This window comes from Armigeres subalbatus, chromosome 3 (genome assembly GCF_024139115.2).
Source record: "Armigeres subalbatus isolate Guangzhou_Male chromosome 3, GZ_Asu_2, whole genome shotgun sequence".
NCBI classification, from domain to species: Eukaryota; Metazoa; Arthropoda; class Insecta; order Diptera; family Culicidae; genus Armigeres; species Armigeres subalbatus.
The window spans coordinates 170,576,215-170,600,055 of record NC_085141.1 but is presented as its reverse complement, the minus strand read 5'-3'; the positions used below and the strand labels follow the sequence as shown (position 1 = coordinate 170,600,055).

The following is a 23,841-nucleotide window of genomic DNA, read 5'->3' as shown; positions in this document are numbered from 1 at the left end:
CAAAGATCTGGTCCGTTGCCGAGGTGCCGTAAACGCAGCCGATTTGATAACTTACCTCGAACTAATTTACTATTGGCATTTTTTTTGGCCAGCTTATTGACTTTTTTGTAGAAGGGGCATATGCCACTGCCTTCCATTTCTCCGGTAGGTGTTCAGTTTCCCAGATTCTAACTATCAGTCTATGCAGACAAGCGACCAGCTTTTCCGGGCCCAGCTTGATGAGCTCAATTCCTACACCATTCTTACCAGCTGCTTTATTGTTCTTGCCCTGTAAGATGGCATCCTTAACTTTTCTCAATGTGGGGCATGTGTGCCATGAATTTATATAATATAATCCGCATAAACCTGCCGATCGATAGAACTAAATGTAAAACAGAACAGCACATGGGGAGATCGTTGCCTGGATCTTTTTGCCTGTCTTGGCACGGTGGTTTCCATACCACTAACCAAGCCGTCCACAACCAGGGCGTTAGGCAAGAAGATTCACGCTTCGATTGTATGCTGTTCAATAGATGGTCTTCCTTTCTCCCTTTCACCCTCTATCGCTTCATACTTGTTCGCGCCCTAGCGAATGGCTTTCAATCTAATGATTTTCAATTATCTTTCGATTATCTACTCCCTCATACTTTGAGTAGAAATGACCGATAAAGCCGATAAACAAATCATTCATGAATTTATAGTTATTTGAATTCTCATTTGGCAGTGTATAATATGCATAATATTTATTGCCGATATCTATCTTATCGATCTTACGTCTCACGTGACTCGCCATACACAACCGCGCCAACGCGGCATAATTTGAATTGAGCGTCAGTAGGCCATGACTTACAACACGTTTGCTCCGATAATTACCTAACGTGTTCAGCTGGTCTTTTTTCGATGGCACGAGGCCATTTGGCGATCCTTGCCGGGCATAATTTAAAACTTTCGTTTATTTTTCGATTCACCAGAGATGTCGTAAAATCTCGACTAATCGATTAGTATTTAATATCTAATTATTACCTTAGTATTAGTATTTAATCGATTACTCTTAATTCTTGACAATTATTGAATTGATTCATCGTTGAGTAGTAATCGATTCAAAATGAATCGATTATCACAACGATGCATCGATTTATCGATGTAATTGACATCTAAAAGTTGTCGTAAAACTAACTAGTAACTAATCGATTACTCTCGATTCTTGACGATTATTGAATCGATTAATCGTTGGGAAGTAATCGATTCAAAATTAATCGATTATCACAACGATTAATCGATCAATCGAAGTAATCGATAAGAAAATTATTTTGAGCTTTTTAGTGGAATGGACCGGAAGTTAATGAATAGAAATGCTCAATCAAACTACAAAAAATCCCGAGTGGTGCTTGCAAAAGTGCTCAGTGCGTATCCAAATCGCTCGCTAAAACATTTTGAGCGCGAGTGGTGCCCGCAAAAGTGCTCAGTACTTATCCAAATCGCTAAAACATTTTGAGCGCGATGGTGCTCGCAAAAGTCCTCAGAGCGTGTGAAAAATCGCTAAAAAATATTTTGAGTGCGAGTGGTGCTCGCAAAAGTGCTCAGTGTGTATGCAAATCGCTAAAACATTTTGAGCGCGAGTGGTGCCCGCAAAAGTGCTCAGTGCTTATCCAAATCGCAAAAACATTTTGTGCGCGATTTTGCTCAGGGCGTGTGAAAAATCGCTAAAAAATATTTTGAGCGCGAGTGGTGCTCGCAAAAGTGCTCAGTGCGTATGCAAATCGCTAAAGCATTTTGAACACAAGTTGTGCTCGCCAAACTGCTCAGTGTGTGTGTGAAAACTTGTAAAAAATATTTTGAGCATGGGTGGTGCTCGCAAAAGTATTCAGTGCGTGTGAAAAATTGCTAAAAAATATTTTGAGTGTGAGTGATACTCGCAAAAGTGCTCAGTGCATATTAAAAAGACAGAATCACCGTCTTCGACCAGAGGTCGCACAGACTGAACACTTAACATCTAGCATGAGACAACGGACAGGACATTCACACAACACCCAGTGGACCAGTGGAGAATTTTTCGTTTTACGAAAAGTTTTCTCCTTACCGGGGCGGGAATCGAACCCACACTCCACAGCACATGCGTCTAGACTATTGACGTCGCTAACCGCACGGCCACGAAGCCCACATTTTGCATTGGAACTTTTCGTTTAGTCGTTGAAAACATTGACACTTGTCCTCAGCGACTGGTTCCCCGATAGACCATTTTTACATGTTATTCACTCATACATAAATAATACAGTCAAAACTTGCTGCCATCATCAGTAATCTTGGCGAAACTGGGGTCAGCTCCAAAGGTGCGTGGACGACAACATCGACTACTACCGACATCCGGCAATACCGGAGAAAATCGACGAGCAACTCCACGCCATCTAAGAGGTTCGTCAGGTAAACAACATTTTATACACTCACACAAAATTTGATTCGTCTGCAAGATGTCGCTCGCAAGCTAACAAACGTACTGGGCTGACAGTGTTTAAGATCCGTTGCAATCGCTGAACAAAAATTGTCCAGGCCAAAATGGTGGTGGACCTCAGAACTTGTGATTTCTCCATCAAGATCCAAACTGACTCAGAATGTGCAAAATTATTCTGGAAAATAACCAAAATTCTTATATCCCGGCCTCGGCCCATTCCACCTTTGATCCCATTAGTCAACAATGGCTCTATGGTTAGCTTGATAACACCTGCAGAGAAGGTTACCAACGTCCTCATACGGAACAAATTTGTCTTAAAAACCTCTGCTATGGCCTTACTCGATGTCGAGGAGGCGTTCGACAATGTTGGCATGATGGCTTGGTGTACAAACCACAATCCTACAATTTTCCCAGCTACCTGTTGAAAATCATCCACAACTATCTGTCAGCGAGGACATTGTGGGTCTCAATCAACGGAGCGAGTTCAAATGCGCACGACATCGTCGCAGGCGTCCCCCTGGGCAGTATCCTCGAGCCGCTGCTATTTCACCTGATTACTCCCAACATGACAAAACCTCGTTCTGTCCCTGTTCGCAGATGACTTCAAACGATGCAGATCGCTCGTGGCAAGATTCCAACGAGGCTTGGTTGTCCTGACATCAGCTGGAAGATCTATATCAACGCGGTGAAGACCCAGGTCATCATCTTCCCCTACTCAAAATCTCCTAAAAACGTTCCGCCTAACGATTGTGAAATCATTCTCAATGCCATGACAGTAAAATTGACCAATAAGGCTTACTATCTTGGCTTGACCCAAGACAGCAAGCTTACTTTCCGGCAACGGGTTGACCGTTTTGTTGAATTTACTGTATCCGATAATCAACATCCGGTCGTCATGGTCCCTGAAAAATAAGCGTGCTGTCTACTAGCAAATCATTCTCCCCGTTATCGAATACGACAACCCGGTCTCTGAGAGCTGCGAGTTCAAAACAAGTTCCTGCGGATGATCCTCAACACTCCTGCCAGGACACGAAATTCTGTGGTCCCCGTCTGACCGGGATAAAAACCTTGCATTACCGTTTTGGTCAGCGTAAAGAGAAGTTTAGTTGCTTGGCTTCCGAACTGCTTATGCTCGTCCCCAAATAGGTTACCAATAAATTTAGTCTAAATTACTAAAAAATGATTAAATTATCTTAATTTTTTTTATGGAAAATTTAAGGTGCAGGGACAAGTCGTCCAAACACTTCTAATGTACGAGCATTTTAAAAACAAAACATTGCAAAATAAAAATGAATTTTACTACTACTACTACGAGCGGGTCATTTTTGTTTGAGAAACCATGATGAGTAGACACAAAAAAGGAGAACGATGGCGTCGGTAGCGGTCTAAGCGGAGAGCAAACAGTGCCGGAGGAGGCGATTGTCGGCGGAGGTTGTAGCAGCAGCAGATAATTCATTCACAGCGATGGCGATTGCTGCTGAAATTTTATGCCCCACGGTGGCGTTGAAGTGATTCGGTGGTAAATACCGGTTTAATAACGCGCCTTTTCATATTTGAATTTGATGCTTAAATTTACTTGATTTGATGCTTACAATTCTGACTTTCGTTTTATTGCTATCAGTAACTGGAAAAGAGCATTAGTGAAAGTAAATCGGTTCATTTCAAGTCTACTATTATGTTTGTATATACAAACAAGTTAAATTAAGAGAAATCTTCTCCACACTACAAAGCACATCTCATGGTGACTGCAGTAAATACGATGGCGTCGGTATCGGTCCCAGTGGCGGCCGTCGGCGGGTGGTTGATGCAGACAATTTATTCGCAAAACATAATCGCTTAGCGACGGCAGGAAATTACCATCGGTACAGCAGAATCACAAACACGCATCGTAAGCAGACCCGGGTGGACGAAAATAGCTTTATAATATCAAATGTCGATAAGATAGCAAAATGAGATATGGACATGATTGATATAAGAGATAAAAGATCTAAAATATCATGAGGAGATCAAGTTTAGTGTGCGATAATTCTTAGGGTTCATTCACATAAAGTAATATTTCTGTGAAAGCATTATTGTTCTGATAGAGAAGCATTGAAGCTATTTCCGTTTTTAGTGGCCACCCGTTACACAACCCGTCTGATTTTTATCTTTAGAGAGGACATCGCGCTAGAGTTTTTGGGCAGAATGCCATCGTTTCCCTCATTCGAAAAATGATTTCGTTCCAAAAGGCGTCAAAACTCAATAGAATTGTATCTTTTTGCTTACATAAACTTTTAAGATCCACTATTTTAACCAAAAAAGTGAATCCAAGGGGCCTTTCACAAATTACGTAACGCTGTAGGATTGAGGGAGGGGGTCAGGCCGAGCGTTACGATCCATACAAAAAAAATAAACCTTTCATACAAAAAATGTTACGAGGGAAAGGTGGGGGTCCAAAATCATCAAATTTAGCGTTACGTAATTTGTGAAAGAACCCCAATTTATTTTTCAAAACAAGAACTAAAATCTTTCAATGATGCTGCAGTTGGCGAGTTGAATCATGAACGATTCTCTGGACCATGAGTAACGAGTCTGGTGGGATCTGACTCGCGCTTGATTTGAATCGCACAGTAGATTTGAGCATTTGAGTTTTTTCTAACCCTACGTGTGCATCGGGGAAAACGATGCAATACCCGTATGTACACTTCAATTTGATGCAGGATACTTCACTATCGCACTTACGTGGATGCGGTTTGCACACAAGTTAACAAACGCTACGTGGGTACCCTCGCGACCCTAGATTGTAACCCTATTGCTGGACAGCGGACATGTGTCCATAGCAAATCTTATTCCGTAATACACCACTTAAAGATGTCTTCTTGACGATACGGGTTGCTGTCCATCCAAATAGTGACGAAGAAACAAACGTGAAGATGTCCAAATACAGAAAAAAAAGTAACAATTTCAGAATGATGAGCGACGTACATTAAACAGTTCCCGTGTTGTGTATCTTCTCATTACATCATAACATCGCGGTTTGTTTGTATAGATGGTTTTCGAGATGAACTTAGAATTGATCTCCATACTCAAATTCGAAAAGTCAGAACAGCTACCACAAAATTTTAGCACGTTGTGCAAAAAGATTTTGCACTACAATTTTCGTGTTTTAGCTTCAATATTACTTCTTACAACAGTTTCTAGGGAGTTACCACTGAGGTCAGTTTGAAAAACCGCTGTGCAATAATCAGCTAGAACATTGAATAACGGTTTCAAATCTGTTTCATAATTGTAACTCATAGCACATCTCCAGTGGTATAGAACTTGTTTGGCCTATATATTATCATCTCATATACATAATGCACCTACTAATGCGCTGAGGACAGATGGTCATCATTAGGCGAGGGGGCCAAGTAGATAATCAATATAAGCTTATAGAAGTCTCAATGTTTGCGTATTTCTTAGAGTTGAGTAAATGTCACCAGTCTAGTTTATTCTAACGGCGAAGGCATCTAAATGTGTACATTCTCATTGATATTTTATGAGGAAATAGCAATTGTGCGGAAGGTGTAGGATATCTGAAGAAATATAAATTACTTATTTACTTTTTATAATGCGAGTTTCTCACCTATTACTCTTTCGTTTATTTTCAGGTAAAACACATAAGTATAAAGGCTCATTGACTAGCACTTGAATGTACTTGGCATGATGAACGTACGGCGTTATTTTCATCCATGTCCAGCAGTAAGTTCCATTTTCCTAATAATTCTATACGCTTGTTTGGTTTCGCCAGTGATATTTTATGATGTCTGATAGCTTTTCTCCGATCATATAAGCAATGGCAACCGGATGGCCACTGAATGTAACCGGTATGATACTGACATCTGCCACTCGCAAGCTGGAAATTCCATGCACTTGAAGTTCTGGAGAAACAATTGCTTCTGGGTCCGTTTGAGGACCCATTTTACATGTTGCTGTCTGATGGTACATTGAGGTGCTAAGAGATCGCAGCGCACAACGCCAGTAATCGTCGGTACCGTACTTTTCACGTGCACACGTAGGCAGTGGAATATTGTGAAGCTTTACGCCGAACTTTTTCATAGTTGGGGTGTCTAATATTTTCAGAACTCGCTTTACACCCCTTAAAAGTGTTTCTATATCATCATCCTCCTTTAAATAGTTTGTGTAAATTCGAGGCCATTTGAATGGATTATTATTTTTTAGTTCCATGTAGCCCCTTGATTTAGGGTGCAGTAAAACCAAATGCACGCTGAATGCATCTCTTTCACCAGATTCAAGCGAACGGTATGTTTCATATACATCGTCTTTTAGACGGAAACCTCTCCGAATGGCACTGCCATGATCAGCTGCTGGTGAACCATTGACAAAAATTAGCTCTGCATCAGGGACGGCATCTCGACTAGTATTTTGAGTATTTATGAAACCAATCACTTCAACTCCTCCAGGAATTGTTAAAGTCCCATCTCCTTGTAGATATTTTCCTAACATTTTCAGAGTAAGAACCCGATTTGCGTGCAACGTAAAATTTTGAGTATCTGTTGTGAATGTCAAACCTGTGAAGTAAATATGGTCATACAGGATTTTACCCACGGGAAGGTTTTCAATTACTGGCACTCCTACATTTTGCAAATGCTCTTTTGGTCCAACACCAGAGAGCATCAGTAGTTGTGGGGATTGAAGTGCTCCTGCACTCAGAATCACTTCTTTTTTCGCTAGTATGGTATAACGCTTCTTATCTTGAACAAACTGAACACCGTAAGCCCTCTTTGTTTTGGCATCGATGAGAATTTTTGTCGCTCTTGAGTCGGTGAGAATGTGCAAGTTTGGTCGATCTAGAACGTTATCCAGATATGCCGTGCTTGCTGTTAGTCGCTGCCCGTTCCTGATATTGGCGTGCAGAAATGACGCTCCCAGTTGCTGTTCGCCATCATAGTCTACCAGTGGAAATCCCAGTTCTTGGAGCCCGTTCAGAAATATGCGTGCCATTTTAGTACGGTACGGTACAAATCGAACATCCAGCGGTCCATCCTGTCCATGGTATCCGTTGGTGATGTCCAGAAACGATTTTTCCGATTTCTTGAAGTACCGAAGCACGTCTTTGTACGACCATCCAGGGTTTCCTACTGCTGCCCAGCTGTCAAAGTCCTGCCGATTCCCTCGGACGTACATCATGTAATTGATGAGTGTTGATCCTCCGAGTCCCTTTCCGCGGGGTAATGCACAGCGTTGTTCTTTCATTCCTGAAAAAAATAATGATGCAATGTAATTACTTAACAACCATATTCTAAAATTACTAAACATAATAAAAGGTAGCACTACATCCCCCACTGGGACAAGCCGCCTCGCAGCTTAGTGTTCGTTAAGCACTTCCACAGTTATTAACTGCAAGGTTTCTAAGCCAAATTACCATTTCTGCATTCGTATATCATGAGGCTAACACGATGATACTTTTATGCCTAGGGAAGACGAGACAATTTCCAAGCCGAAAATTGCCTAGACCGGCACCGGGAATCGAACCCAGACACCCTTAGCATGGTCTTGCTTTGTAGCCGTGCATCTTACCGCACGGCTAAGGAGGGCCCAGCACATTATAAAAAATAGTATTTTGGCCTTCATAAGGCCATGCCTTTTAAGTCCATAGTTCGATCTGGCCAATTTTCAATAGAAATCAAAGCCCGAAGTGAACGTATTGCTTTTGCGTACACTTAGTGTATTGAAAGAAAAAAAATGTTAAGGTAAAAGAAATAATTAAATAGGGCAGATGACACAGAACTCGTTCAAATTAGTGTATCACACTAACCTAATCTGTATTGAAAAAAATAAATACAGAAATATATATATAGGGGGAAAGACGGCTTTGGCAGGTTTTGTTCTATTATTGGCAGGGGGGTTTTTGTCGACCAAATTTTTTGAAATTTTGCCACAATATTCTTTGATATGCAAAGAATGTTTAGGCCAAATTTGAGTCTAGTCAGTCATAAAAAACCGCCCTGCCAATAATAGAACAAAACTTGCCAAAGCCGTCATTCCCCCTAGTTCTTATATGATAATAACTTTTTCTTTGATACACTCTAATCTGTTCAAGTTTTTTTTTTCTAAACTAAAAAAACTATATGCTACCACTTGTGTTAATTCTGTGAAAAAATCTAGTAGCATAATATTTTTTGATGAGGTTAAGGTAAAAAAGTATAATTATGTTACATAGCAGTTATTGTTTAATCCTCGAAATGGGCCATTTCAGCCTGCATCTTAGAATGTGAGAATGAGTTTGAACAACAATGGCTTATAACAGCACTTGATTGTTTCGATACCCAAACACGATCCAGAAAACAGATTAATTTTATATGATCATTAAGGTGTGATTGTTCTGGTCACTGATGGAATAGCAACTACGGAACGTACGGTCGTCATGTTCATGCTCATACTTTACCTACCCCAACATGAATAATTCTGCGGCTCGGCCAGGTATCCCCAGTTGTAACTTGTAGACTGCATATAGGCAGCAAAAACGGGCACCTTTACGAAGAAGTTTTCCCGCTCTCCCGCCTCCAAAAGTAGCACTTTCCATTCCGGGTTTTCTGTTAATCTGTTCGCTAGCACACACCCGGTGGGACTTGCTCCAACTATCACAAAATCGTACCAATCTTCAATAGTTTCCTCATCTTCCGTTCCATCGGTGACATCGTTTTTGTTAGGGTTCACTTTCTGGTTTTTTGTTATGCTTTCAATTAAATTTTCCGTTGAATCGCTCTCATCTTCAGTTGCTGAGGGTTGAATGTGTAACAGAATTATCACGAGCACTGCTGTTTTCCAACACCTTAAAACCATATCGAACTCAGTTTTTTTACGAACTACCGCTAATCTTGAACACCAGAAAAAGACTGAACTATGTATGAAATCAACGTACGTAGTTTGTTACAGTACATTTATTAAATGGGCACCACACATAACATATCAGTGTATAGTGGAATGGCGATGGTGGCATAGTGTTACCCGCCGTTGTACGTGAACCGTGTAGGTTTTTGTTTCTTTTAATCAACACAACATATGTCCTTTGCTTAATGCGCCCAGAAGAGAATCATAAACGATAAACTTTTTCACGGTCTGTGAATTCGACGGTCCTTACACTTGACAACGAAATGCGCTCGACATTGAGCCTATGATTATTTTTCTCAGTTGTCCGACAAGCGGCAGGTCAATATCTTAACAAGCGTTTTGGGATTATGGTGTGGTGTTAATTTTAAAGGCTTCGAATTTTTGGAGAACAAATCTGACAATAACTATCACTATTTGTCGCTAAGTGAAACACGCTGGATACAAAACTGTTACATCCGTAGCAGTACATAGATATGTGACAATACTTTAAACATTTTTTTTTCATTTGTAAGTGCACCGTTTACAGCACTACTTCAAGTATTGAATGATGGTAACAAAGCTAGGGAAGTTCCAATAATTCAAAATATCGATATTTGATTCGATACGATAATCGAATCAAAGTATCGGTTTCACCGATATATTGGAATGAAAATATCGATACATCGGAAAATCAAATAATATTTCAAAATACTTAGAATATATCTGTTGTTGTTATTGTTCATTCTCTATCGCTTTACTTATTTACAAAAACAATTGAAAATGATTTTTACTAATAAGTTAGTCCACTATGCTTCTAGAGTCGTGTGCCTGTCCAATAATCATGTCAATCATCGGCGACGGCGTTCATCGTGTTCTTAACCGGTGACAGCGGTGTTTTAGGCATCATGCTGAATTCCGCCCGTCTAAATTTAAAAAAATCAATTAAATTTTCGAAAAAAATGCTGATTTGTTAACTAAAATTTTTTCAATTGCCTTTGAAAACTGCTTCGGAGAAATCTGCTTTTAACATTGACGGGAAAATATCAATGCTTTCCATAAAAAACATCTGTCTCCAAAATTTCAAGGGAAGTTTTATTTTTTTTTCATAGAACATTCGGAATATTCTGAATATGAAGTGTGCCGCGCTAGAGAAAAGAAGTGATTAATTTTTGCTCCCGTCAATTTTTGTTTATTAGGTTAAATAGTTGTTCTACATCGTTGAAAAATAATTTACCAAAATTGATTCGCTTGTGATGTGATTGGCCAGTGATTAAAGTTCCGATTCTTACTGCAAAAACCTTGCTCTAACCACCTGAGAGATGGAGGTTAGAGTGATTCAAATTTTAGACTTTTTTGCTCCCCTATGCTTAAACGATGGCATTTGTTGCCATTTTAATATTCGTCCTAAATTTTTAGCTAATTTGGATGTAATTCGACTGAGCACCAGCAGTTTGAAGCTTGTATGAAAATTACTATGAAAACAGTAACTTTTGTGAAAAACCGTTCCCCATCAATGCCCATTAAGCTCTAAAAATGTATGAATACATTAGCAACATAGGAAATTTAACAAGGGAAAATATCGTCGTTGTTGCCAAACGATTTGATTCTGGCAATAAAAGTTATTATGGAAATACTGAATTGTGGGACATTCAATTTAACACGTAAAAGAATAACGCCAATATCAATAATGAGCATTTCTGTTTTCTTTATAATTTTACTTACAAAAATCAGATTGCTTCGCAACAACAACTGACTTTCAGCTTAGGATCTACTCTATGATGACGATGCGTTAAATGTATTAAATATATTCTGGGCTGCTTCACGAAACGATCCTTTACATAAGTGGCAGTTCTCATAGTAATTTTCATACAACCTTCAAACGGCACGTACACAACCAAATTACATCCAAATCAGCTAAAATTTTGGGAGCACTATTAAAATAGCAAAAACTATCGTTTAAGCACAGGGGAGCGAAAAAGTCAAAATTTGAATCACTCTAATAGAGTTCCCTCTCGTCGACGGAGTCCAACGCCAGTCGTCGAAAAGCCGGTCTTGGAAGGGTTTTGCTGTGGCTCAGTTCTATTACGCATAATTGGATTAATTTGGTGAGATTGTTTTTTTAAATTTGTGCTACAATTTCAAATTACAAAACAGACTAAATACGCGCTGGATTTCAAATCCGGAAGTTTGTTTATGGATCCATTATCCATTTGATAATGGTAGCATAAACAGGCGGGGCTTATTGTGAGCAAGTGACCTCGGATTGGTCATGCAATACCAGGCAATCTGAAATGGGTTTAACTCACTTTCTAACTCCTGAATAAAATCTGTCTGTAAAACTATGTAAAACAGACAGCTTTCTTCCATAACATCACTGCCAGCCAGTGGGGGTTAGTTTGGACACAAACATTCGGAATATTCTGAATATCTAAAGAGAATTCTCTATTGTTTTCGAGGAAAGTCCGTTTAGCCGAATACCGTTCGGCCGAATGCCATTTGGCCGAATATACCATTTGGCCGAACATACCATTAGGCCGAAAGTCATTTCACCAAATAGGTCATTTGGCCGAATAGGACATTTAGCCGAACATAGCATTTGGCTGAAAAGGTCATTTAACCGAATATGTAATTTGGCCCAGCAGCACATTTGGCCAAATAGGTCATTTGAAAAGTGAGAAATGATGTGTGAAGATTGAAACGTCTCACTTCTTACTGCTTATTTCCCACTTCTCACTGTGAAAAGTAAGTAGTGCGAAGTCAGAAGTGAGTAGTGAGACTTTTAGCTAAGACAAAATTTTCTGTGGTGGCATGTTGCCAAAACTATACTTGGTGGCAGCGGACATGTCAATCCACATCATCCACGCTACCGAGAAAAATAATTTTCTATTTTAAATATAAGTCAAATAAAATCCATCATAGTAATTTCAACTAGAATTGGGTACTAATTAATGATTTGAGTGTATAACTCCTATGTGTAGTTAAACGATTTACAATTATATGGAAATGCTAATATCATCTTCCAAACTTAGACGTACATGTTCATGATAGAATTAGAGGCAAAAGTATATAATTGATAGTTCCGTTAGGTAACGGCAGGCATGAAGAATGTTTTTATAGAAGTCGATTTGAAAGCGAGCGGAGGTAATATTTGTGATGGCACATATCGCACGACCTTCCTTCTGCCAATGAAGGGGGAGGGAAGAATATCAGTGTGGAAGCCAGTGGAGATATATCAGCCAGTGGAGATATATCGGAAAACCAGGAGAACGGGAAAAAATCGGGAATTGAGAATCACCAGGAAAATATCGGGAAATATGCGGGAATTTTAATAAGCACCAGAAAAAAATGGAATTCTGCATTTGCCTCGTTCTAAAAAATAGTGCAGTAATCTCAAACTTCATGAAAGAATTTTGTAGGCTCGTTCCGTTCTTTTAAAGAGCTTACAGGCCTTACTGATAAAGTCGGAATATGTATTTGTCAAGGTACAATCAAATGGAAATGTACGAACTCGTTTTATGACACTCCATGAAAAGTTCAAAATAATTTTCTTATCATATTCAAAAATCAAATTTATGTTTTACAATCCTCAAGATACACCAAAGAGTTGTGTTGTGATGTGATGATGGAATTTTAATACGGATACTCAATAGCCGAGAACGCTTTGTCATACATCATACAAGCATTATTTTGTATGTGTAGGTCTGAGACGAGACTTGGGAAGACGGCTTCTTTTTCCTTGTTTTGACTCTTGTTCTTCTTTTCATCACAGTTGATAATCGATTCTCAACTGTTTTCTTGAGTGTTTCACCTAAATTCCGGGTAGAATCTTATGAGCACAATAAAAGTGTTTGCAATTTACGGATTTGTAAACTTATTTTTATAAAGATTTTCCTATCGGGAATAAAACACGTATTCATAGCTGTTCAATATTAAGCTGTCCGGCTATTATGGAATACTTTTCAAAGTGAAAAAGGACTTGTAAAACAAAATCATTCGGAATACTTTTCAAGGGATACCAATACTTTCCCACCAAAAGGTGCTGGTTGCATCTAACAATTCGTGACAGCGCTTGCTGGTTGCAGATGAAGTTATATTTTTTCCTTTTTGCAAGTCCCGTCCCAGATGTAGGTCATTTAATGTAAGAAGAGGATTCGCTGCTTCCATTAGTGGTGTTGGATTGCGTGGGTTCAAATAAGCCCACCAGCGACGTGAGAAGCTCTTGTTTACGGAAGCAGTTTCGCCCTTTTGAAATGTTGGTACCGAATGATTACTCCAACATTCTATAAAGAATGATGGGTTCATAAAAAGAATAAATAATAGTAAAACGGCGAATATTTCCTACAGGATATTGTCTTTGGCGAATCCCTCTAACCGACTACGATGAATCTATTGACTATGATGTTTTGACAAATGACACTTAGTCGGAAAGACATTACTTCGAATAGACATTAGGTCATTGTACCAATTTTATAATTGACTAATTATTATATAAATATTTAGTGAAAGAAATAGTATCAATGAAATTTTCTCTTCTACTAAACGTCTTTTCGACGGAATGTCATTTGACCAAGTATTGGCAAAATAACGATATCATTGGTTTTTGAGTTTGTGCCGATAAATAGAATGGAGGGTATTTCACTATCAGTACCTAATGTTTCAAAAGTTTCCATTTACTGAGGTGAAAAATCCTCACTAGCTTCCGTATCCGATTCTTCCGCCGATGATTGAACTTCCTCACATCCACTGAATTCCTCTAATCAGTTTATCCATGGATCTTATGGATTATGTGGAATCAAAAATCTGTTGACGAAAGATTAATTTTACTAAATTACCTATTAGCGGCACTCCTAGTCGCCCACCTTAGTCGTACGGTAAGACGCGCGGCTATAAAGCAAGACCATGCTAAGGGTGGCTGGGTTCGATACCCGGTGCCGGTCTAGCAAATTTCCGGTTTGGAAATTGTCTCGGCTTCCCTGGACATAAAAGTATCATCGTGTTAGCCTCATGATATACGAATGCAAAACTGGTAACTTGGCTTAGAAACCTCGCAGTTAATAACTATGGAAGTCAGGGACCCAAAAAAACGCTAGTTCAGCAAAATTGTTAACGCATACGTAGAAAACAGGTTATTTCAGAACATTAGCCACTAATACATCATTATATGCTTCCATTGTTGAAGTGTAGTGGTGTTAGAAGCCATTCATTCAATTACAAAAATATTGGTAGTGCAAGACATAAATTTACCTTCAGGACCCACTTACCCCTTCAAACGGGGCAAGTGGAACCTATTCTGCTTTCTACTGTCGAACGAAACTAATTTGAGGAATGTAGATATACTGTTCATATTATTTCTGAGTATTCGTATTTCAGATCATGGATGGAGATTGGTTGCATGTCGAACTTTATTTTTGCAACAAGAAAGGGAATATAATGTTAGCAGATATGAAAAAAAGACAACAGCCGATTTAATGTTTATCTGGCTGTTGACTTATTTTTCATTAGCTTACTTTTGTACCAAATGTTTTAGGTGGCAAGGATAAGCTAATCTTTATTCACTTTTCGTGGGAATAAATGTTTCTCTTTTTGGAACACAAATTATTACATAAATCAATACTGCAGAAGAAGCGTTTTTATTCAGGCGTTGCGCAGTGTTTTTTAATTTGTAACAGAACAAAATAACCAATTTATGTGTTAAGCACTTTATTTATCTGAAAATCTGATGCGAAGTTTGAAAATAACAAAACACAAGACAAATCCTGTTGAAGATAATTGTAGAATACATAGATTATTTGCACTGTAAACAGAAGAATATCGCATAGTTATATTTACAATGTTATGAAACTCATATGTCTACGTTATGTGGAAGATATTGATTTGGAAAATGTATTGGAGGTAACCACTTTCCCTTCGATGGGACTCGAACCCATAACCCTACATGTATGTGAAATATTCACATATGAGTTTTCATAACATTGTAAATTGATGTCCAAGTCGGGTGGTTTAATCCCCGGAAATAGGCAATTAAATTTGGTTGAACTGAATTAAAATAGCTTTATCGAAAATGTTGTTCAAATATGTCCCACTGCCCCATGTACCTATGTTAAAATTCAAGGGCAAATAAAGATTGAAGATTTTGGCTTTAATTAAAAATTTCAAATTGTTTTCGATGTCACACAATTATTTTATTGCTCAAAATATTCACTTTCCACATCAATGATAAATTTAGAAACGACTATTTAGTTGGAAATCCATTGAATTAAAATAAAAGTAATAGATTTTCCAGGTAGTTTAAAGTCATGATCAAGCAATATGATTAGTATGGTACCTCAAATGGTTTTGATTCCAAATATTTTTGTGTCGGGTGAATTCGTTTATAGTTCTGCTTCATCTTCCTAGAACATTGGTACCATTAAAAACGTTCATCGATTCAACTGCAATCATAGTACCCACTTAAGCCGTATTCTCACTTGCCCCGGGATACCTTACAACATTTACTAGTTGTTACTTGTCACCTAATCATGATTAATATATTTAAATTTTCTGGTTTTGTTATAACATTTGACTTCTCATTTCACGATATTACTCAAATTGAAATCTAAAGTGAATGTTCAATAATTTCCGAATAGATAGATAGATGCATTATTTGTTTTATTAATACTTTTAAATTTAGTTTTAGTTTAATTCTTAAAACGGGACGTAGCCGAGCAGCAAACATTTAAGAGCGCTGGAAGATGAGTCGTTTATAATTTATATGCCATTTCAGATCAAGTCTGAGTGAAGAACATAAAATTTAAAAATAGACATAAATATTTAAAAAAAATCAAATCAGGTCACAGGTTGAAGAATTGATTACGCGATGCCTCTGATTTTCATTAATTTTGAAACGTAAATCGCGGGGGTTGATGTTTTGATTGTGTTTTCGTAGTATAGATGTAGTCTCTTTTCTTCTGCTTTTCGTTTATGGAACTGTCAGTGTGGAACGCACTTCTTTTCTTTCCGAGATTATCCTTATGGCTGTCAGTGCGGAATTTCCAATGTTGTCTACGAAACAAACTGTGGTGGAGGAATACAAGTGTCAGTCTTGTGGTAAATCATTGATTAAGTCACTTAGCTGTATTATTTTCGTTTTATACAGATGTTTATTGATGTTATTGTGTTCAAGGATGGTTCAGTGAATTTAGTTCAATTGTTATTCATTTGCCAATTCCGAATCTATTTTTTAAATACACCCTGGTTTTTTTTACACGATTTGGGTTTAGTCATTTAATGATGCCAATGAAATAATGAGTTAACCCACGAAAAAAAAATACAAAAAAATCAAAGAAAATTCAGGGGATATTTAAAAAGCAGTGAAAGTTCAGGTTAACCGAGAAAATAATGAATTCCAACCCCATAAAAATGTGCTTGCTCAAAGTCTTCTACATATCTGTACTGCCCATGATCGCATATTTGTAACAATTGCATTTTTCGCGATTTTTAGTTAGACTCATGAATCATCTCCAAATTGTTATTTCTTTCATCATACTTGGTGAAATTTGAAAGTTTGTTCAGAAAATCTCAAAAAACTACCAAGTTGTTTTGTAACATCGAGCATACTGACCGCATAACCGTAACAATCGAAAATTAAATCATTTGTGTGTCATATTCCTTCAACAAAAATTAACGCAATTGATTTGCACTCAAATATCAAGTGCTACAAATATTGCTGTCGATGGTTTTAACTGCAAAACATGTTTGTGCAATTTTTAGAATTTTTTTGAAAATGAGTTGGATTTCCATATTAATGCATATCACAAACTTCATCGTTCCATTTCTCCCATGCCTACTTTTGTCGATTGTTACAAATATGCGATCATGGGCAGTGTACAGCGTGATAGCAACAATCAATATGAAACTGGCGATTTTTTGTGGTTCCTGTTTCGCATGTTATGAACGATCTTCGGTACCCAGCAATGAAATCGTCGCTTCAGTACGTAATCTATTGATGCCCCTTTAGAACAAGTTTTAGAACGGCTGAAATATAGCAACATTTTTGAAAGTTTTTCTTCGAACAAAAACAAACTTCAAAAATGGAAGCGTTTGGTAAGTAATTGTTACAATTAAAAATGAAATCCTTGTGATTTAGTCAAACGTGCTCTTTTTAAAAACCTACAGCAGGGATGCAAACATGCCGTTTCCACAGCTGCTGTTATTTCTGAGAAAAACTGGCCAGAAATATGTGGGAATAAATTAACTATTGCGGGCTAGCGGCTACATTGTATGACCTTACACTGGTAGGAGTACATGAATGCAAACTTCAAACAGGTACACTTTGCTTTTTCCGTTACTAATAATTGAATATTTTGATTTTTATCATACAGTTCCGGTTGTCGAGAAGATATCTCACAGGAGTTTGTCATCGCGATTGGTTTTCTTCTATAATATACCTCTCACTGGGACCTACCAGATGCAACAATCGTATCCAAGCCTCTACGGCAGCCAGACAACGCAAGGTGAATTGACGATTTCGATTCTTTATCGATGAGAATTCCGGAGGGAACCGTTGGGACAATGCGGTACAATCGGCAAAAAAAAGACAAAGCCTGCACAATATATGCCATCTTTTTCGGGATATTTGGACTTGTTTCATTCCTTCTTAACCAGCAGTGAGCATGCTGATTTCCAGTTAAAGGTAGCCTCACACATCGGGAAAATTTTCCGCCGGAATTTGGTCCTAGTGCATTTTAAATTTTGATTTTCCGTGCCCAAATTCCCCAAAAAAACGCTCATGTAAAAATACGTGGGGGGAAATTCGAGGACCAAGTTCCCGAGGTGTGAGGCTGCCTTGCTATACCTTTAAAAGCACGGAACCAAAATCCGGCGAAAAATTTTCCGATGTGAAAGGTTGCCCTAAACTGTAATTAGCTCATGTCGCAAAGGAACAGGAGGAAAACGGATGGATATACTTTGGAAATACACAAATCGCCTCTACCCTGTGCGAAAAGCTGGATAGATATCAAACATAAATGTTATTATACATCTCGTTTTTGTTGTAATTGCCAAAAATAAATTTATGCCTAATCATGAAAGGTATAGTCCCACACATAATACCGTTTGACTCAAATTTCCAACTTTACTCATATTCCGAACATTTGCGTATTAGCGCCCTTAAATTTAAGTTTCCATTGGGTTTGGGTACGGAGGACCAAGATTTCAAACAAATTCAATATCATATGGAAAGAATAACGCAATAAATTTAAAATGCAATTTAGAAGCGAGTGTTCGGAATATGAGTGAAAATATGAATATTAAGTACTGATTTTCCAAAAATATTATGGGCAGTCTCCATCAACATTTTATGAAACGTTGAACGTTCGTTTGAGGGTTTGAAGAGGGTGGCAAAAAAGCCAAATCCACCATCAAACGACTGCAAATGTATCGACGTTCGAAGCTAAGACACAGAGGAACTGACCATCATTGAAGTTACGTGATTTCAAGAATTTGACTTAGAATGTGTATGCGTTGGCAGATCGGTATGATCTGATCGATATAAGATCGTTATCTGGAGCGGGAAGATGGTGGAGTTGATGATTAGGTGCGTAAGTGGATATTTGCTGCCCAGCAGAGTAATATCTGATCTGACCATCGCCTTAATGTTTAATGACGCATACGTTCGTTAAAGAGCATTGATTACTCTCATGCGGCAGTTGCATGTTGATAAAAAATAGATTAGACTTGTTTTTATCGGACAACCAAATAAAAAGAAATGTAATCCTTATAAATGGCATGGGAAGTAAAAAAGTCTGCATAGTGGTGCCATTTGCCGGGAAAACAAATGTGTAGCAGTATATTACGCTAATGAAGACGATTGTCCTAAGGTGGTTTATCTGACGGTTGATACTGATATCGAGGAAGTTTTGGAAGGACAATGGACTTCTGAGCTTTCAGAAGAAATTCTATTAAATTTCCCCGGAGTCAAAATCCATATTTCTCCGGGAACACTTTTTTGATTTCCATCAAATATCGATCGAAGGCTCATCCAATCATCGATCCATGCAATCCATCAATCCACAAACTAGTCGGTATGCATTAGCAAGGAACCCAAAATTTTAGGCGTTGATCTGAAAAGCAAATAAAGATATTAAAGATACAGAGAATAAAACAATCGTTTTCCTTTAACCTCCGCCAACCATAGGAAAACAGTAAATAAACAACCAAGTTGATAACCTTGACAACAGTACAAAATTAGAACAATGAAAATTTATGTTGAAGCGTTGCTTTGTTTCACTGGGTACCGACATCTTAGTACATGGAACCATAAAATGAGTACTAATTTGCTCTGACTCCAACATCTTGATAATTATATCTATGGTGATAGGTTTACTTATATTGATTATACTGAATGATAGGTATCAAAAATTGCAAAATGTCATGACTTGTTTACATCAAGCTTTTCGATTGGGACACTTTCATTATTAAAAAAAAATTTAGTTTTATATCAGATTAAAACTAAAGTGGTCTGTGCAGTCTGTGGATATGAGAGTGAGAAAACTACCTACTCGCTAGTTAAAAATTTAAAATGTGTGCTTACTGTTGAGTTCTTTAATCTTATTTTTTAGGGACTTCAATTTTCTGTGTATGTCTCAAAGCAGAATAAAAATAATTTGTGTTCGCCTGACTTTATGCAGCGCACGAACACTGGAGAAAGCAAAAACGGTTCAACCACGCTCAATAATTGTGACTGAACTGGACCAGGGTTGCTTCAATATTAGAACAAATGCAGCTTTATGAAACATGCTACTCAGATTTTTTTATGAAGTGCATATTACACCGATTGTAAGGACCTAGAACAGAACGTTAATGTTTGGCATGTTCAGTCAGACATTCAATAAATTCTAGTTCTAGCTAGCACGACAACATTTCAGTCCGCAGTAATGAATGTTTGACGCTTGCTTAGCGTTCTTCAGTTATGCATATAAAACTCCTACTCCTATCAGATTGGAGAAATCAACGATTCAATCTTTGTTTACAAAATCACATACGTCCTTTTGAATAAGTACCAGAGATATATCCTGATGAAACGATTATTTTTGCCTTTCTTGTGCTAGGTAATGTCTTTATATTCACACAAAAAAATAGATGCCTGGAGACACTTAGTGTTGTATACCTATTGACTTAATTAATTGAAATGATATCTGTGCACACACGGTAAACAAAAATTCCTTCACACCTTAAAGTTGATATAAATTAAATCAGAAATCTTATCGGATGATAAAATGCTAAAATCATCTTCCAAACTAAGACGTACATTATAATGATAGAATTAGAGACGAAAGCATAGATTTGATAGTTTAGTTAGGATACGGCAGGCAAAATGTTTTAATATTATAGTAGTGGATTTGAAAGCGCATTTCTTTCTTCTGCTAAACTTCCGTATGAAAAGGAGTATCAGTGGTATCTCCACTGGTGATTTATATCGTCGCGTGCGGAAGGGTCTCTATCGACAAGTACTTGCTCTAAATTTCCAATAAGACATCATCATTTAGTCGAATTTGATTTTATTAGGGTAACGGTACCAATAGTGGAGGTATTAGTAGATCCACAAAAGAAAATATTTTTTAAAAATTGATAATTATGGAAAATTTACAGCTTTCATATCTTAGTCAATAGAAAAACTAATAAATTTGCTAACAAAAATGAGATAGATGTCATTTAACATCAACAATTACCAAATATTGCTTGCACCACTATGGGTACACTGTTCCTTTAGTGGAGGTAAAAATTAATTTTGGTTCCCATAGTGGTGCTATCCATTGGTTTCTTATGAGACTCGCCACTATTGGTACAGTTGCACCACTATAGGTGCAAGGGAATCAATTTTGTTAAGGAAAATCATTGTTTTCAATAGTTTTCCAAGCAAAATATTAGGATAAGTTGCATTTAACAGGATATTTAAAGCACGACGCATCAACTGAAACCACCATAAAGTGTATAAATATGATAAATTTCTTTAAAACCCCAGTACCTCCACTATTGGTGCTACCTCCACTAAGGGTACGGTTACCCTACACAGTTTCTGTTTACTCTTTTGCTCTCGGTTGTTGTTGAAGAATGTTTTGGTAATAACTTACACAAATTAATGAAATTTTATTGACATTTCGGCACCAACATTTCAAAAGGGCGAAACTTTTTTTGTAAACAAAAACTTCTCCCATCGATGGTGGGCTAATTTGTGCCCACAAACGCATTCCAGCGCTATTTAATAAAATAAGAGAGTTCACTGCGTTGGATTGCGTGGGTTGGCTCAAATTAGCCCACCAGCGACGGGAGAAACTTTTGTTTACAAAAGCAGTTTCGTACTTTTGAAATGTTGGTGTCGATTTATTTTTTTACTTCTCAAATTGCAATTTTTGGACAACAGGGAGAGAGGATGGAGGGAGGCATTTATTATAGTTGTATTTGTATCAGCCCAAGCACTTCCAAAAGAGAAGTGATCTGTAGAAAAAAATATAAATTTAATTGTGTTTCTTAGGTTTCTGGTATTTTCTTTTAGTTTCTGTGTGTCGAGTGTGTGATATTTTTCTTTTAGTCTCTGTGTGTCGAGTGAGTGTTGAGCAACATCGACTGCATAGCTAAGTTTGCTGTAGAAACAACTTATTGAAAAAAGTGTTATTTCTGTAGGAACTCCCGATTGAGTATCAAATAGCGTGTACACAAAAAATAACCGTAATTTGTACTATTGAAATACCGAATGCCATCGGAAAATAGAATAGGAATAAATTGTTCTATTTCTCATTTAACTGACACCAATCTCATTCTCGAAAAAAGAAATAAAGCATCAATTGTGTCGGTTCCTTTTACTAACATACCTAATCACTACTGAAAAAAAAATACTAAAATAACATATTATGACTGATTATGCTCAAATTTGGCCTAAACATTCTTTGCATATCAAAGAATATTGTGACAAAATTTCATAAAATTTGGTCGACAAAAACCCCCCTGACAATAATAAAACAAAACCTACCAAAGCCGTCTTTTCCCCTAAATCAAATCGCTTTTCATTTATTCGTACCTATTTGATTGGGTGAATTTATAAGCTGACAGATACAATATCGGAACACTAATCCTTCATGACAGCAAATAAATCAAAAAATGATTGACTTTAGCGTGCAAGTAAAACAAAAGAACGAGCTGAAAATGAGTTCAATGCTCCCGCATATAATCATGAACTGGTGCAATATTTGCAACTAGTATTTCTACCCCATATACGTTTTAATATTTCTTTATCTTGTCTCTTGATTTTTTCTGAAAACGCTATCTCCATAAGTCCGTTTTCAAGTTACCGGTTTTGAAACTTAACGAGTGAACAGGACCAACTGCATGGATCGCAATCGGGAGTTGACATGGAAGCGTGCCCACCTGATAATACGTATACTGCATAGAATAGGTAATGCAATTTTAAATGTTGAAAACAGCTCGTTTTTTTAAGTTTTTGGCATTAAAATGTGACATGTTTATGTTAATATATTGATCGTGGGGGTTTGCCGTATTTTTTCATATCCATCGATAATAACCATAATAACGTCACCGAAACTATTTGTGTATTTGGTAAATTGAACATTGGATTTTAAAACAACACTCATTTCTCAAAGTAAAAATCTAGGCAAAAAAGGAAGTACGGTTTTGGTAGGGCTGGAAGAAACATTTATTTCTTGCACAAAGTTTGAATAATATTCGACGAGCTGTAACTTATTTTGTAGACATCCCAGTAACGTATCATTTTTTGGCATCTTTCAGATTTTACACATTAAAATCGCCAAGAGCAAACATGCAACCATTTTCGATCTACTTTTGCTTCTTCTTCTTCTGGTTCTTCTTCTTTTACTATGACTTTACAGTCCAACTGAAACTGGGCCAGCTTTTCAACTTGGTTTTCTATTAGCATTTCTTCAGTTATTAATCGAATGTTTTTTCAAGTACAATGGATACACTATGTCCACACCCAGCCAGCGGATGGCAGATTTCTGCATAAGAAACTTACATAAACTGTATAAAATTTTGGCATATGCAATTGCCAAAACAACATTTTTTTTTTAAATCTTACATTTTTTTACTGTTCTGAAACGGAGCCTGTATAAAAAGCTTACATTTCTTGTATGACATCCTTGCAGAATTGTATATGTATATATATCCATCTCGAACAGGCGCTGAGATTGATTCAAGCTGTGAACCTTCAGCACATGACCCGCTGTTTGACTCTTCTTGGATCAATTGCTGCTTCAATATTTTTCTCGACGAAGAGTCAGATATGAGCCATCGTTCATCCGGTTAGATGCATCATCACCATCAATGTGACCTCCTGAACCTCCTAAGTGGTAGTAGTGGGCCTGCACTAACTCAATATTTACCCGCATTCTTGAGTGCTGTTGTTCGTGATAGCTTTGGTATTTAAGAAACGAAAAAGGAAAGGAAATTTACGATTACGCATGCTGCCAAACCGACACGAGTACTGTTTGTACGCTCTTGTTCCGGATTATAAAACGGTTTATCTGGAAGTTTTTTTTTCATGTGCTGCGTAC

The 23,841-nt window shown here is 37.5% G+C and overlaps 2 protein-coding genes and 1 long non-coding RNA gene across 11 annotated transcripts in view; 2 read left to right on the top strand and 1 right to left on the bottom strand.

The window, feature by feature from the left end:
- Positions 1 to 23,841, top strand: part of LOC134223873 (flotillin-2) — a 619,172-nt gene that overhangs the window by 62,738 nt on the left and 532,593 nt on the right. The window lies entirely within an intron of this gene.
- On the bottom strand, positions 5,987 to 9,306 carry LOC134224969 (glucose dehydrogenase [FAD, quinone]-like). Its single transcript, XM_062704665.1, has 2 exons — positions 8,860 to 9,306; positions 5,987 to 7,665 (listed from the first exon to the last, which is right to left on the bottom strand). Exons 1-2 carry the CDS (start codon positions 9,251 to 9,253, stop codon positions 6,173 to 6,175), a joined length of 1,887 nt encoding a protein of 628 aa, XP_062560649.1. The 5' UTR covers positions 9,254 to 9,306; the 3' UTR covers positions 5,987 to 6,172.
- On the top strand, positions 17,337 to 18,178 carry LOC134224587 (uncharacterized). The gene is made up of 3 exons (XR_009982987.1): positions 17,337 to 17,362; positions 17,435 to 17,553; positions 17,641 to 18,178. It is a non-coding gene; the product is annotated as an uncharacterized LOC134224587 (long non-coding RNA).

What these genes read in the sequence shown, in the direction of transcription:
- LOC134224969 (XM_062704665.1), bottom strand. Translation starts at nt 9,253, where the DNA reads ATGGTTTTAAGGTGTTGGAAAACAGCAGTGCTCGTGATAATTCTGTTA. An exon ending in GCAGAATTATTCATGTTGGG is followed by an intron (nt 7,666 to 8,859) that starts GTAGGTAAAGTA and finishes TATTTTTTTCAG; the next exon opens with GAATGAAAGAACAACGCTGT.